The 14,977-nt window shown below is 37.3% G+C and overlaps 1 protein-coding gene across 4 annotated transcripts; it reads right to left on the reverse strand.

The window, feature by feature from the left end:
• Positions 1-774: 774 nt before the first annotated feature.
• Positions 775-14,054, reverse strand: LOC111326319 (uncharacterized). 4 transcript variants are annotated; one of them, XM_022930289.2, is made up of 2 exons: positions 13,938-14,054; positions 775-2,901 (listed from the first exon to the last, which is right to left on the reverse strand). In XM_022930289.2, exon 2 carries the CDS (start codon positions 2,746-2,748, stop codon positions 1,387-1,389), a length of 1,362 nt encoding a protein of 453 aa, XP_022786024.1. In that variant the 5' UTR covers positions 2,749-2,901; positions 13,938-14,054; the 3' UTR covers positions 775-1,386. The 4 variants fall into 4 exon arrangements, with proteins under 4 accessions (XP_022786024.1, XP_022786023.1, XP_022786022.1 ...); XM_022930288.2 differs by lacking the exon at positions 13,938-14,054 and adding an exon at positions 6,357-6,515; XM_022930287.2 differs by lacking the exon at positions 13,938-14,054 and adding an exon at positions 4,157-4,304.
• Positions 14,055-14,977: the final 923 nt, after the last annotated feature.

Raw genomic sequence — 14,977 nt, forward strand, 5'->3', positions numbered from 1 at the left:
AAATGAAACTGTTGAAAAGTAGTGTATCCATAAATGTTTTGTGAAATACAAAATTGAAAAATAGTCAGGTCGTATTCAGCATCATTAAATAAGTTTTTACTGCAAAAAAATTCAGTTATTTTGGTTAATTTATCTCAATATTTTGAACACTGAGATGAATTAGCAATACGATACCATGTAGTACTTAATCATAGACAAACTTGGAAGGGTACACCTGAAAAAAAAAACGAATCGGTGAGTGAGAAATGCCATACTGTTTTGACCCCGGCAGAAATTAAGCGACGTAGTCTCGGCAGTACCCAACGATGAAAAATGGAAAACATATTTTTTATCTGTTAAGATAATTATGATAAATACGGGCAATGTCGTAAACAAAATAGTGAACACAGATTTTAGGACAGCAACAGGCAAATAGCTTCCAGCCTCCTCCGTCGAAAAACAAATGTAAATCAGATTTACTTGATCAAATTAAAGCTCGGCAAAGTGAGCTTGTTAGCCAATAAACTAGGTAATTGTGGTTTTATCGACTGAGTTAATGATGTAGAATGGCTGACGTTTCGAGCGCTAGCCCTTCGTCATAGCTAATCAATGAGTTAAGAAGTTGGAATTAATCAATGTTTCTGCTCTGCTTACTCTTGTCAAGTAATTTTTCCGGAGTATTTTCTCAAACTTAAGGTCACAGGGCGAACAGAAGACGGGATCTCAATCATAGCAAGGAGTTTTCAGCTCATTTTAATTAACCAATCCCTCAAACATAAATAGGTCGGACCGGTCTATCATTGAATTAATTTTAATACTTTGTCCATCAAACTCTGAACAAACAATTTTAGTAACTTAATTATAAACATATAATTTGCATTGTCTATCATTGAAGTAAATTATTTGCGATCCTCTCTTTCTTCTACAGCTTCTGTAACTATAAACATTTTATTTTACAGTGGCAACTATTTGAGCATGTTTACATGGAACTCTCTCAGCCATGATTCATGCATTAAGAATGTTTCGCTTTTAGATTGAGTTTATTTTTGTGCGTAGACGATCATATTATCATAGTTTAGAGTTTCTGAATAGCTAAGGATCTCTTAAAAAGAGATTAACATAGTTCAACAGCAAAAAAAACTCAGTTACAAACGCTTGCAAATGGAGAAAATACTGGAACAACACAGGCGCAACGTGCTCTTCAATAATGTGGCACTTTAGTAAAATATTATTCAGTATCGAAATGTCACCGTAAATTTAACACGTACACTTTATATACCTTCAAAAATTAGCGCTACTTCTATTCAGTTATTCAAGATTAAATGTTTGCGTCAAAATGGCGTTACACGCGAGAAAAAGATAGAGAAACAGAAGGAATCCGCAGTGTACTCAGGGCCTGTCTCACAGCTAGATTATGGTAACTTCCAGATCGGGTGACAAGTCTTCATCAACTGTTCGAGTACTGTCCATTCTGACTCGCCCGATGTTCACAATTTCCATGGACATGGAAAATTCTTGAATTCGTTTCTCTGTGTAGCGATGAATGTTTGCTCCAGAGGTCATGAGTAGAGCCGCACACTTAAGATCCTTTCTCTTTAACGCATAATGTAAAGCAGGCCATCCTTTGTCGTCCTCCATATTCAAATCCGCTCCATTTTTCACTAGCAGCTGTACTGCTTTGTAGTCTCCTTCTTGGGCCATTTGATGCAAAATCGTCTTACCACCTTTCATGGCGAAATTAATATTTGCCCCGAGTCTGAGTAATAGCTCGGCGCAATCATAATTTCCGATTTCGAAGGCTAGGCAAAGAGCAGTTCTTCCCTGCAAGTCCACAATCTCGGTTGATACACCACTGTTCACGAGGAACTTAGCAAGATTGGCAAATCCGTTTTGGACGGCTCGATGTAGAATAGTCATCCCTTCTTCGTCAAGAATAGCTGCTGATGCCTGTAGAGTTTCCTTATCGAGACGTTTGTTTAGTTCGATGTACTCGAACTCGTGGTTGTTCTGATTGGAAATGAGTAAAACGGAAGACTTGGCATGTTTTGATAGTGGTCGCGTTAAATCAAAACATTTACGCACATCATTGCCATATTGACATTCCTCGTCATCTTCTTCCAAACAGCCGATACTAAAAGTACCTGAGTCCCGGATATTATTGGTAGTAATACTATTAGCACCTCCGTCTAGAGTGTCGGGCAACGAAGACCCTCGTTGACGATTTAAACGACCCTTCAAGTTCGACTTCAAAGCCGGCGTTGCACTTCCAGCCTGAAAACCGTATTCAAAATTTTGTCTAGTCGGAGGCGTAGCTGGTGAACTACATCTACGTGGTTTGCGAAAAGTCAAGTTTTGTGCTTTTTTCGAACCCTTCTTTATAGGAGTTTCCTGTCCATTTTCTCTCTTGTCTTGGTTTGGCAGATAGCGTCCCAAGCTCTTAAAGCTAAACTTTTCTTGTTCGTTTGTTGCTGCCTGAAAATCAGAAAGAGACCCTTCGCCACTATCACTTGAAATACTCCCATTCCTTGATTTCATCGCGGTCACGCTCGATTTAGCGAATCCCTTTCTTTTAAAAGTCTCTGAGAACTTCCTTAATGGCGAAGGAACTCGCCCGTTCTTCGGTAAAGTCTGTGCAAATAAAGTTTGACCTCGTAAATCATTCGAGGTTGAAGTTTTCAAAACACGGCCATGCAGTGCTGTGTACGATAGCGGTTGAGTAGTTTTACTGAGTTCGGGAACCTTATTGTCGTCCACAAAATCCGGCTTCATGATGGATACGCTAGATCTTATCCTTCATAAACCAGGAGGGATGATCGAAAAAATTGTCCCTAGTTATACCGTTGTTCCGTTTTTGTCAGCTGGATTACGGTGAGTATTGGCTGCAGGACAATGCTGTTGGAATCTTGCTCCAAAAGCTCAAAGCTGAAAAGATTAAGACAGATTAGTTAGGCTTTGTTCAAAGGCCTCTTGGAGACTAATTACTGGTGGAGTTTACCTAAACAAACGTACAGCATAGCCAGATGTTCCACTGAATTTTTATGAAACACTCTAAGGTCGCCACCCACGGCATGTGCAGACTTGTTGAGTCTTGTTCACAAGGTGAATATGTCTGAGTTTAGTGTCTGCTGAGCATTTGGTGTAAAGATTAAGCGATGATTAATTAACTCTTGATAGTTTGTCATGTGGAGTGACGAGTAATCAAGCGATCAGCCTATTAAACACCAATTGCTTCGAAACACACAGCGGAGTGCCGCTAACTGAGTTTTACGGGACATTCCAGGAGCAGTAAGTTGTAAATAGCAAGGAGCGCATAAAGCTACTTGAGATTGCCGGGACCTAAAAAACTCATCTCGAAGGAAATCCAAGCAAGGAACAAGTGAAAGAAAAAATAGTAATATCTTAACAGAACGATGTTTGATTAGATATGTATTGACCCAGTCTGTAGCCTAAGGCATTAAAATCGATTAATAAACATGAAATTGGAAAAATAAACAAAGAATTGAATCGAACTCAATATTGAACGACTCGAATATTCCCTAAAAGCGTGGTTTGTGGCCAGCGATGACGCAGCATTTATAATATAGGTGTTAAATTCAACGTAACTACCACAATATTATGCTTGCTTGGTTTAGTAACTTTTTATGGCACATTATAAACCCGCAGAGGCTAAATTTCCCGTCTGTTCGTTGATAAAATAAAATTGTAGCAAGTTTTGCTAGTAAATCTCTTTGACAACTGCTCGAAACAAGGTCCATGGCAGATATTGGTCGCAACATCCCTTAAACGACAAAACCCTTTGAGTATGTTACGGATATCCATTTCTATTTTAATTAAGATAAAGTTTGTGTTTTCTAGTATAGCCTTCGTAGTCTATTTGAGAAGTGAAAAGCTGCGATCTGCGTCAAATCTGTCTTGACTTTACAGGAAACCGTGGCAAAACATCATCACAGTTAATGTCACGTGACACAAGGTATCCATTCAAGTTGAAGAAAATTAGCATGCAAACGACAAAAGACGAGCTACAATGCGAATGTAAATAAATTATTTTGAAGTTGTAATTGCTACAGGAAAGACTAAAGTATAGCATCCAGCGAGCCAAGCTATGAATCGCCTTCTTCGCGACAGGAATGGATACAAATTTAAAGAATGTCATTGTCTACTAAACTTGAATTCATACCATATTGAGCCTTGTTGATCTCTCCTTTTTTATCATTCTATAGGGGATGACAATTGACTGATAAAGTTTTACAGTTGCTCCAAACAGGTGTCTCATTTTTTTGAGCCTGATTCCTCGGATTGCTCTCTTTATTATGGTAATGCAAATGCAAAATTATTCAATGTCTGGACGCATGCATTATTTCATTCCGTGACTTAATGACTGTTTTGGTAACAGTTGTGCTTCTTGTTGACTCATGATTACCCCTGAGGAGGGCTAATAGTAATATAGATACAGAAACAATACTTTCAACTCTATTAATGCCCTCAGCTTCGACTTAAGCTAATCAAGTGGTTATAAACTCCTGCGCCAATGCAATGCCCTATAATCTCGTAGCACATGTAAATTATGTTTTAAAACTAATTATTGCTCAAGAGGTGATACTAAACAAGACCTCGTAACATAGTTACGAATAAACATATGGTTTGAAAACATTTTAATCTGTTAGACCTTTGGCTTCTGTAGGGCTATTAGCCTAATTAGGTAAAACTAATTCGGGCCATTAACGCCTTAAAACCTTTTTCTTTATTTCCTCAAGTTTGCATAATGACTCATGATTCATCACGGGCTGTTCGTCACAATCAGTTTCAGTGGGGACTAGACTCTTTGAACTCGAGTGTTATAGGCCGTGGGAAAGGGATCAAATTTAGTCTGAACAGTAAAAAGGAATACACACTATAATAATGATGAAAAAAAGGAAAAAAAATTGAAATTTTTAGCCAAAAGATCCACTGCTTAGTATTGACCATAGAACTGAGGTAGTCTGCCATAACAAATTAATCGCACCTCCAGGTTGTGTTCTTGTTAAATGAACTAGAAAACACAAAGCATTACAGTATATCGATGCACTGGATTTTCAGTCCAATATAACTGAAGAGAAAATAATGCAATCAGTGGAAGATACCGCCACCACATGCAAATGTTCAAATTAGAAGTGCTAGCTGCATCATAAATTGAAAGAAACACTTTTTGTACAAAACACAAAATAATGTACAAATGCATCATGGCAAACATTCAAACCGATAAAAACGTTTCTAATATTCGTTCTACTGCCAAACAAGTTTTAAAAAATAACTGATTAATTATCTATTAGCAAGCTCGTATATACATTTGAGTGATCTATATCTAATGATCCAGTCAGTTGCTTTGGGAAAATGCTAGCTCACGATCAAGCTTTGGTATATATTAGCTATCTTGGCATGTATATAGTTGTGGTTATTTTTTTTTTTTTCGTTATAGGCAATTAAGTAAGTAACGGAACTATTGTTAGACATTCCATATTCACAGATACAAGAGCAAAACTAATCTCGAAAAACGTTTTCCGTGACTCAGTTTTATTAACTGCACCACATTTCTCAAAATAGGTCCAATTACATAACAAGAGCTTTTTGTTTCTTAAGTTCGTATCGAAAACTAACGCAACTGGCTTCACATGAACCAATTTCCTCTTAGTTGCCAAGTAATATTTCCGTTTAACAACATTTTACTCAACATTTCCTCAGGTTTCATTCAATGACTCAATGTTGGTGTTAAACTGTTCTATATAAAACTGTGCCATTGGTGAATAAAGACATTGAAGAGACCTTAAACTTAGTGGTGAAATTAGAGGAAACTACAAATTCTTCAGGGTATCAAATGCTGGAGCATGCTTATAGGAAATATTGCTCTTGCATCAAAAACATTACGAAATTTTCTTCGCTGTAGATATGAGAGTGCAGTGGATTGAGGTGCAAACAGCAGCCAAAGTGTTGTAGTGTAAGTGTAAAAGAAAAAATTGGAAAATTTCAAATCAAGTCAGCCATAACTGGAAATGGGAAGCCTGGTGCAGATTCCACCAAAGTACGCCATTTTCGTACCAGTTTGTACCAAGAGAGAGTATAATCTCTTGTTTGCACCCATAATTTTCGTTGAGCCTTTCGACAATTAAAGCCAAACGACGGCAGTAAAGAGAAGAAGATCGCTCTCTACGTCCGCCTAACCCAAACCCAGTAGTGAATTGCGAGTAGTTAGTTGAAACAAAGAATATCTTCAACGAGCAAGTGCACATAAAGCGATATTTTCATCATCATGATAGTATCTTTGTTTGTGTAATCCTTTGGATCGTTCACTAATCTTGCGATACAAGCTCCCATCTTAAACTCAAGAGAATGTTTTTACTCACCTTACAAAAATGTGATTTCGGGATTAGTCCGGCTAAGAAGAGATCAGAGCGAACAAGTTTGAATCAACTGACTTTGTCATCATTACGGCAGAATAACTTTACCCAGGTTACTCAATCAAGCTATGCTTCGTTTCTGATGGATATAGCTAATGCATTAATCTTAAATGAAAGCTTTCTGGGCCAATCCTTTAAGTACTCACGCTTTATAGTTTTTTTTTTCCGGGCGATATTGTTCCCCTAGCGTTGTCAAACGCTTTCACTTAAGACTTTTGACGCAAATCACAAGAGCAACTCCTTTATAAAGTCCGCACTTTACTAACGCACTTTTATGAAGTATTTACTCGTCTAATGGTTTATGTTTAGTTTTTTTTTTTTTTTTTTTGCATTTTTTATAGCGTCTTTTAGTCTTAGGTCTGAGGTTCTCTCTATATTAAGGTTGTTCAGGGAACCATCTTGTGCAACCGCTTCGAAATTAAAAGTGCAAGATTTATTGTTTTGAATATTTGGGGGTAAGATGTAAGTTAGATAAACGCTTTACCGGCACACTTGAGCTTTCCCTGAGCCTACATGAAACTTTAAATCATAATTTCGTGTTAGTAGTTTTATTTCTGACAGATTTGTCAAAAGTAGATATGGTATAAAACAGTAGACAAAAAACGAAAAAGTCCTGGGAACATGCCGGCCATACAATTCAGATAATGTCCGGTAGCTTTACACCTATAGAGTAGATTAGTTTTGATGAAAATTGGACTTAACCTCTCAATTCTTTGGCGACAGAAAACGCGTTTTTTGACGTCATTTCCTGCTTGAGATGTGACTTAAAAGTATTCAATTCTTGAACTTCAACCCTCCAGATGATGATCTCTTGCATTATCTAACATTTCAAAACTTTTAGAAACAATATCGAGTTCCAAAGTAACGGATTTTCGAATTTATTGAAGTTTCTACTTAATTCTATTTCTTGCTGAGGGTTGATACCTTCTTAGGGTGCTTTTTAGGAGCTGGACAGTAACTGCATTCTTTACTCGAACAAAAACCGTTTTGCAGCATCCTGAACAGCCACCATTTGTAAACCATGGATTGGGGTGACCTACCATTTTGGTAGCCTCGAATAGGCCCTCATTAAAAGTAATTCAGAAACAGCACTTCTGCGCCAGCGAGAAAGTTTGAGGCCCTGAGCAACGCTGGCCGGCGAGATGTCTGAGAGTTGCACTGATAAAGTGTTAGTGCCAGATCCCCTGCAGAACTCTGCCGCAGCGCTAATAACGATGCCCTTCTCGCAGGCGTGCAGCCAGGTTACTAAGTTTTTCTCGAGATGGCGCAGTCCATTATCAAATTCTTTTTTCTCTATGTGCTGACAGTGTTCGTGCAAAAAGCAATATATTCTTGTAGATCCTTTTTATGGTACCTGACTAGAAGCATGCTTCTTCTTAAACACAACTTTGACTCACGTGTGAACACCGCGACAGCCACTTTCTAGTCTAATATGGATTACAATCTCATTGTTTTAAAAAAGTTTTTTTTTTTCCAACTAACGAATAGTGTCAGGGTATCTCTATATATCTTATTAAAGATTTTCCAAAAGAAAATATTTCATTCATGTGGGAAAAGAATATATCAAGAATCGCTGTGACTCGAGATCTTGCATAGCTGTGGTGAATAAGCAAACAATCGTTTGTATGTGTCTAAGATGCTGAGTTGCTTATCAAAAGACATCATGGTCGAAAATGAGAATCAAAGGGCTTCAGAAAAAAAAATATGCGGAAAAGGGAAAAAGTAAAATTGCACGAAAAAAAATTAAATGATGAGTCTGAAAATAAGTTGATGCAAAACCCCCCTATCATAACGAACTGAAAAAAACGCGTTGTGATCGGTTGGCATATATGTTGGCAGGTTATTGTGATCATGAGTTAGATCTCTTGCATACAAGTCAACGCAGTTACAGAGTGAAACAATTCTGCTTCCCCTTTCCCAAGCAAAATCTCATTAGTTATTAATTTGTTGTTATGTTGTATTTGAATCATTCTTTAAGGGTAGTCGTGGTCGGCTTATAATAAGTTAGTGATATTTTTGCTTTGGACACTGAGCAACATAGTCAATAGATGAGTGACAGAAGGACATTGTTGAATGAAAATAATTTTTCCTGAAATATAAATGTATTATCTTCATGCCGGTTTGTTTCACGGGTCAGTCGTGTTCAGTTTCTTAGACACAAGTTATGTTGTGATCATGGCCAATAATCCTATAAATTAAAAACGAAAAAGCTAGTGGCTATGGCAGACAACAGTTTACATATATATGGAATAAGTAAGAAAACGCTCATAATTTCGACCTTTTTTGTCTTGGTTTCATGTTTTTTAACTTGACCATTCGATCCGTGACTACAGTTTAATGGCAAGCAGTGATATTGATTCTAAATGATGTAAATCGTTCCAAATTGTTCTCCTGTGAATAGCTCTGTTTGTGGGTTTTAAGATACAACAGTTTTGCAGCAATATCCGTGAGTCTTCAGTGGTGTTAATATTGTTGAGTCGTCAACATTGCCGTTTGCTAAATAAACCACAATTTCAAAGGACGCTTCAAAGATTTATCCATCTACTAAAAGGCATTTCACAATCAGGAACTCAACTGAAATCGGAAGTTTCTCCTTCTGAAGCGAGAAACAGGCTACAAAGTAAGGAAATACGCAACATCCTGCTTTCATTTCAAATTCACGATAAAAAATCTCAGCACGTGTTCATACAATTGTTGTTTTACGTACTAAGACCCTTCATGGTAATAAAATACATATTTCAACGGAACAATGCTATTTCCATAGGCTTTAAATTGTTTTGCAAACAGAACAGGATAGAAAAAGAAAACCCTGCAATTGAAAAGAATAAACTGACTTGTAAGCCGGTCACGTAGTCGTGTAAATTTATCGTGTTTGACATTGCATGACTAGCAAATTACATTCAGTTTATCAAAGATGTTGCCTGTGGAGCATCGAAATTCATTTACAAAATGTTTCCTGGATCGGTTTTTAGTTACTCGTTTCTATTTTTTTTGAACAGAAAATGAATAGAATAGAGGTAAAGATTTTTTGTATTTTGTATTTTTTCTTAAATATACAACTTTGCCTTTAATTTTTTTCCTTTTAAATGGCTGATATCTGCATGTATCAAAATAAAATATATATAAGTTATCAGGCTCACCAACCAACTGACACACTTAAAAATTTCTGCGAATGATCTGGAGCAAAATGTGGCCAGCCTTGAAGTATAAACGGGACGGTACAGTAGCCAATGTTTATGTCTTCTTTACTGAAAGCTACCACAGTTATTCCATAAAATGCTCCTCTTTAATTACATCCAGCTCTTGATCACTTGGCCTTTGTCAGGGAGAAGTAGAGATGTTATTTCCAACGAAAGCTATTATTTATATTGTTTCTGACTTAGCAAACACAAAATTCTCGCAAATGGAACTTAATGTAACCTACAATTCACACCCGCGAATAAATCTTATCATTAGAATTTCAATTCCTGATGACATGACACAAAAGCTATTAATATTTATCAAACATATTTGAATTTCTTGGTAGATTGAGAATGAATAATATTGATACTTCTGTAAACATCTCTTAGGAAGAAAATGATTTCGTACTGAATGACAAGAAAACTGAAAACAATAGAAACAATTCTCCTTTAAGACTTTTTGAGTTCGTCGCTGTTTCTTAGGATTGAGAGCTTGACTTAAAAGGAAAGTGTAAATATTTGCGAAATCACACAATGATATTCATTGCAAATTTTGGTCCGTAGCCACACCAACTAACTTTTTCGCTAATTTTTGGACTGCGCTGAAACAAAAGTTTTGAATGGTCGCAGGACAATTGAAATTTGGTTAGTGCAGCTTTTTATGTATACAGCTGTCACTTTTACGCATCAATGGTGATTTTGTTATAAGAATATTTTTGCTGTGAGAAAATTTGAAGTTCGTGAATAGATGGAGTTCGGCCACCCCTATATAGAATGTAAGACCCACGTGATTAACCCTTAATTGTATTTCAAATTACGATTATTTCTCGCGCGATTGAAGACAGTTTCTATTGAAGACCTGTCCGAGTTCTCCACCCCATCTTTCGTGTTTATCTACATTTTGTGGCTGTTCTTTTTCTCGAATAAGGTCGAGTGAAGTCACTGGCCACATTGATTATCCCAAAGTACACGACCGCTGTGCACACGTACTTTACTGATATATTTAAGTGATGATAGGACATTTCACGGTTGGCTAAGAAATGCCTTCATACACTTACCCAAAAAACAGCATAATTCACGCTCCCCCTCAGATTAAAAATATGAATAGTGAATTTAAGTCGGATTAAAAGTTGTTAGCCATCGATAAAACAGCGAAAATTTCTCTGTAGACTCTTAAACGTACTCGTTACACATCAGCGAGTTTTTGTAAGTTACACTTTGGCGAGTAGTTTTTTGGGTAGTTTCATCAGCCTACTCGTCCAGCTGAATTATTCAACTCAATACAATACAATTCAATACTGTACGTGATAAAACGCTGCTTGTGTGTTAAAAGGAAGTCGTCTAGCAAAACACCATCTGCTTCATACTGAAAGACACATCAAGGATGGCAAGTTATCACTTTAGGAGAAAATTGTTTTTGACAATGGAAGTAATTGTAGTGTTTTTAAACCAAGCTAAATTTAGCTAGGTGTATTTTTTGTGCATATATTTTCCAGCTTTTTCAGCCTTCCGGGTTTTCAAGTGTCTCTTGTTCACCATAGTAGTGGCCCGATTTATACTGGAGATGGATCATCCGTCCACACGGATCATCCGTCCACACGGATCATCCGTCCACACGGATCATCCGTCGACATGGATCATCCGTCCAGACGGATCATCCGTCGAGAAGGATCATCCGTCTAGTATAAATACGTGAAGGAGTATGAGACGAACTATCGGTTTGTCGTGTGACTCGTCCCGTGTTTTGTACTGGACGAGTTTTCTGAACGGATTTCCGAGAAAGCATAACGAAAAGGCTTGGGCCCTAGTCAAATGTTTTAGTGCCGCATTGGCGGCAAAATTCAAAATGGCGGAAAATTTCGAAATGGCGGCAATGACACAAGTGTTTTTTCTCCTCTGCTAACAAAAGCGCAAGGTATTTCATTTCTGTATTCGTCCATACACGTTCTTTTTTTGACTTTCTGGGCTTGTACGAACCATCATTTAACTTGTCCGCCATCTTGAATTGATAGTTTATTGAAAACAACCGCTGGCTTCTTGTAACGAGGTGTAGTTTTGGATAGTTCGTCTTCTTCCCGCATTTATACACAGCGACGAATCATCCGTCTTCACGAGTTATCCACGATAATTCGTCTGAGAAGACAGACTATCGCGATAGCTCTGGATGGATGATCCGACTGGTTGCCCGTGTTTATACACAGACGGATTCAGACGAGCTACCGTTCCTTGCCCAAGCTCGTCCTAGACGGATGATCCGTCTAGAGTGTAAATCGGGCCAGTGTATACAATCGTTATAATTTTTTAGCGAAAAAAATCTGTTTACGTCCGAAAACGTCCAACTTAATAACTAATATCAGACGATTCAATTCCGAGAAAGATGCAGACTGAGAAATTCTAGAGTCGAAGTATTATCAAAAGAGAATTTATACCCTCGCCTGGATTCCGTGTCTCGGTCAAAGACGCATTTAGTGTCAAGGTATTGTATAAATCACTAGGTTAGTTATTTCCTCAACATGAGTGATAGTCCTTAGTTTAAACTCATAATTAAAATGACCCTTATCGTCAATAAGTATTAATTGTGAAGATTAAATAGAACTTTATATGTACATTGAGCTAGTTTCAAGCACTACGAATTGAAGATCAAAAGTCTCATGAACTTACCGAATAAATTTTCGGCCAGGCCTGTAGTTTTATAAAGAATATCTGTTGTGTCACCGAATTGTCGTAAGCTTCGGCGAATGATTATAAGATTGGCGAAGGACGATCTTTTCATCTAATAATATCAATGTTTAACAGTCAACTCGCAATGAAATGATTGAATACGACAAATTGAAAAAAAAAAAACAAAACAAAACAGATTCAAGATCATTAATCAACCCATCCAACATGTAGCATGTCTAATATATTGCTATAGTCTTAGTCATCGACCAAAGGTATTGTTATGTCATTCGCAAAAGAGAAATTGGGAGACTACTTTGAAGAGCTTTGAAATTTAGATCATACGTACTTCCTGAATTCTTTCACGTACAAAATTGTAATTAAATAACTGGTTTTTAAAAGCAGGTTTGTACATCAATGCATATCAGTCTTTGAAAAGCCGCATCTGCAAGAGAGAAAATTTTGCATGACAAATGGCGATTAAGTCGATTGGCGACCTGGAACAAAGAACAGCATGTGCGAAAATCTCTGGAGGCATTGTCTTCAGAACTGATATTACCTGCAGTCGCCTATTCAGTAATGTATTCACAACATCGTGCTTGCGACGTTCTTATCATCTTCAACCGATCAACATAAAAAACATTTTGTAGTGCCTGCTAGCAAGCCCTCCAGAGGCTCCCAAAGGGTTCCCAGGGCTGAGTGCAGTATGTATAATTTGAATATTGAGTAGGATAGCTTCCATGCTAAAAGTCCTACTTCATGTTTGACTTTCCATAGGACAGGATTTTATAACAGTTTGACAGAGTGCGGTGAATAATAGTTGGTTCGTTGAAGAAAGCAAAAACTGATCAACTCAGTCTACAGTTTTTCACAATAACCAGATATGGTTTGGTCTGGTCTTTTCGGTTCCAGCACAGAAATAATTTCCAAAAATATACATTGCTATCTTTTCTTTGGCTATGGAAAAATTGCATGCATGCATGAATCATTCTGACTTGATGTCTCGATCCGTTTTTCTTGTATCATGTAATACTAAGATCGAAACAAGAAGACTAGCGCTGAAACCAAGCTTAAAATGGTCTGTGTCATCTAGCTTTCCGGCTATGACCTCGCCATCGGGAAGTTGTAGTTGAAATAAGTCACCGTTCGTTTAATTTGCAAATTTACCTTTACTGTTGAACTTTACATTAAATGCTATCCTGATTAATCCTCTTCTTCCCCAGACATTACGTTACTTGTGAGCTTGTCTTTACTTATTTTATGTTAACCTGTCATACCGAGATCAAGCAGACTGAAACCCCTTTTCGTCTTCGAAACAATTATCTATCTCACCATACTAAATGACCAAAAACTGCCAAATATTCCGCTCCTTTACATATACGTACGAAGATACGTTAACGTAAACATTTTTTCTTTCATTCATCCGCTTTCTCCTTTGAGAGTAAAGTTTCCAATTTTTTCCTTTTCAAATCGGTATCAACTCATCTTTAACGCATTAGTCAAGTACCTCCACGACTCCTTGCGCCGATTTTCAGATGATTTTTACTGTTGTGCAATTTCTTGTGACAAAAAATTACAGAGTAATCATATTTGGACTGAATCAAAAGTGATAATGCTATATGTTTTCTCCCTCTGCTGTCCTTCTGTATTGTTTCAAACCAAAAATCAGTATATCTAAGAAACAACTTACCTAGTATACGGCTAATGGCGGTATCCGTTTCTTGATGAAACCATTGCCATCAGTAACATTGTAGGACTCGCTGTTACTTCAATTGCTCTATTTCAACTTGTTTTTACATTTTAATAGATTGATATAATTTAGATTGCTTCATTGTGTTTTTTCTTAAGGAAAAGCACGCATCTTAACCACATGCTGTTTAAAGTCTGATCTCGTCATGAATGCACAGAGGGGTGCCTTATCCTTTTCATTACCCAGAATAAACAACTTAGTAATTCAGGTACAGGTACCTGCAAAAACGATTACCAAAAAATATGCAGACAGGGCTAGCTGGAAATGCACCCATTTGATGGTTTGGGTTATCTTAGCTCTTAATTATCATTAGATTAACGGGTATTAAAAGAACTGCTCGGCACGGTCCTTATGGGGTCTTTGTGAATATAACCCCATTTGGAAGAACCAACAATGAGAGAAATTCCGTTACCACCATTGTTATTCTTAGCACATGAGTTCTACTAACGCTGCATGGTGCAAGTGGGAAATGAAGCCATTCTGTTTTTGTTTAAACTATTCATGATACACCGTTGTGAGTTTTTCAATGACAGTCAGCCAATTGTTTCTTTCTGGCGTGGATGACTGAAATAGTTTTCATAACAAAATGGCTCAATAATCATACCACTTAGGGCCATACATGTCTATGTGACTTATATCGGAACGCATCGCCCATCAGATTTTACCTTCGATAATTTGAACCAGATTTCTTAATGTTGGACAAGCTATTTGAATATTGGACTAGAGCTAAAAAAAATTAGCCATAAAATAGCTCTAGTCTGTAAAAGCCACCCATACTTCTCGTGAAAAGGGTCATTCTAATTTCCAAAAAAAGGACCAATTTATTTTCACCATGATCTAGAAAGTAGCCGAAGACATGCCCAATTCTCTTGCAGAATGCCCATATGTTTTATTATTGGGTTTCTGCTAAGAGAGCCGGCTTTTTGCATCGGATGACGGGACTTCAAACTGTTTCAGTCCCATTCCGACTTTAACAGATC

The sequence above is a fragment of the Stylophora pistillata genome, chromosome 1 (genome assembly GCF_964205215.1).
Source record: "Stylophora pistillata chromosome 1, jaStyPist1.2, whole genome shotgun sequence".
NCBI lineage: Eukaryota > Metazoa > Cnidaria > Anthozoa > Scleractinia > Pocilloporidae > Stylophora > Stylophora pistillata.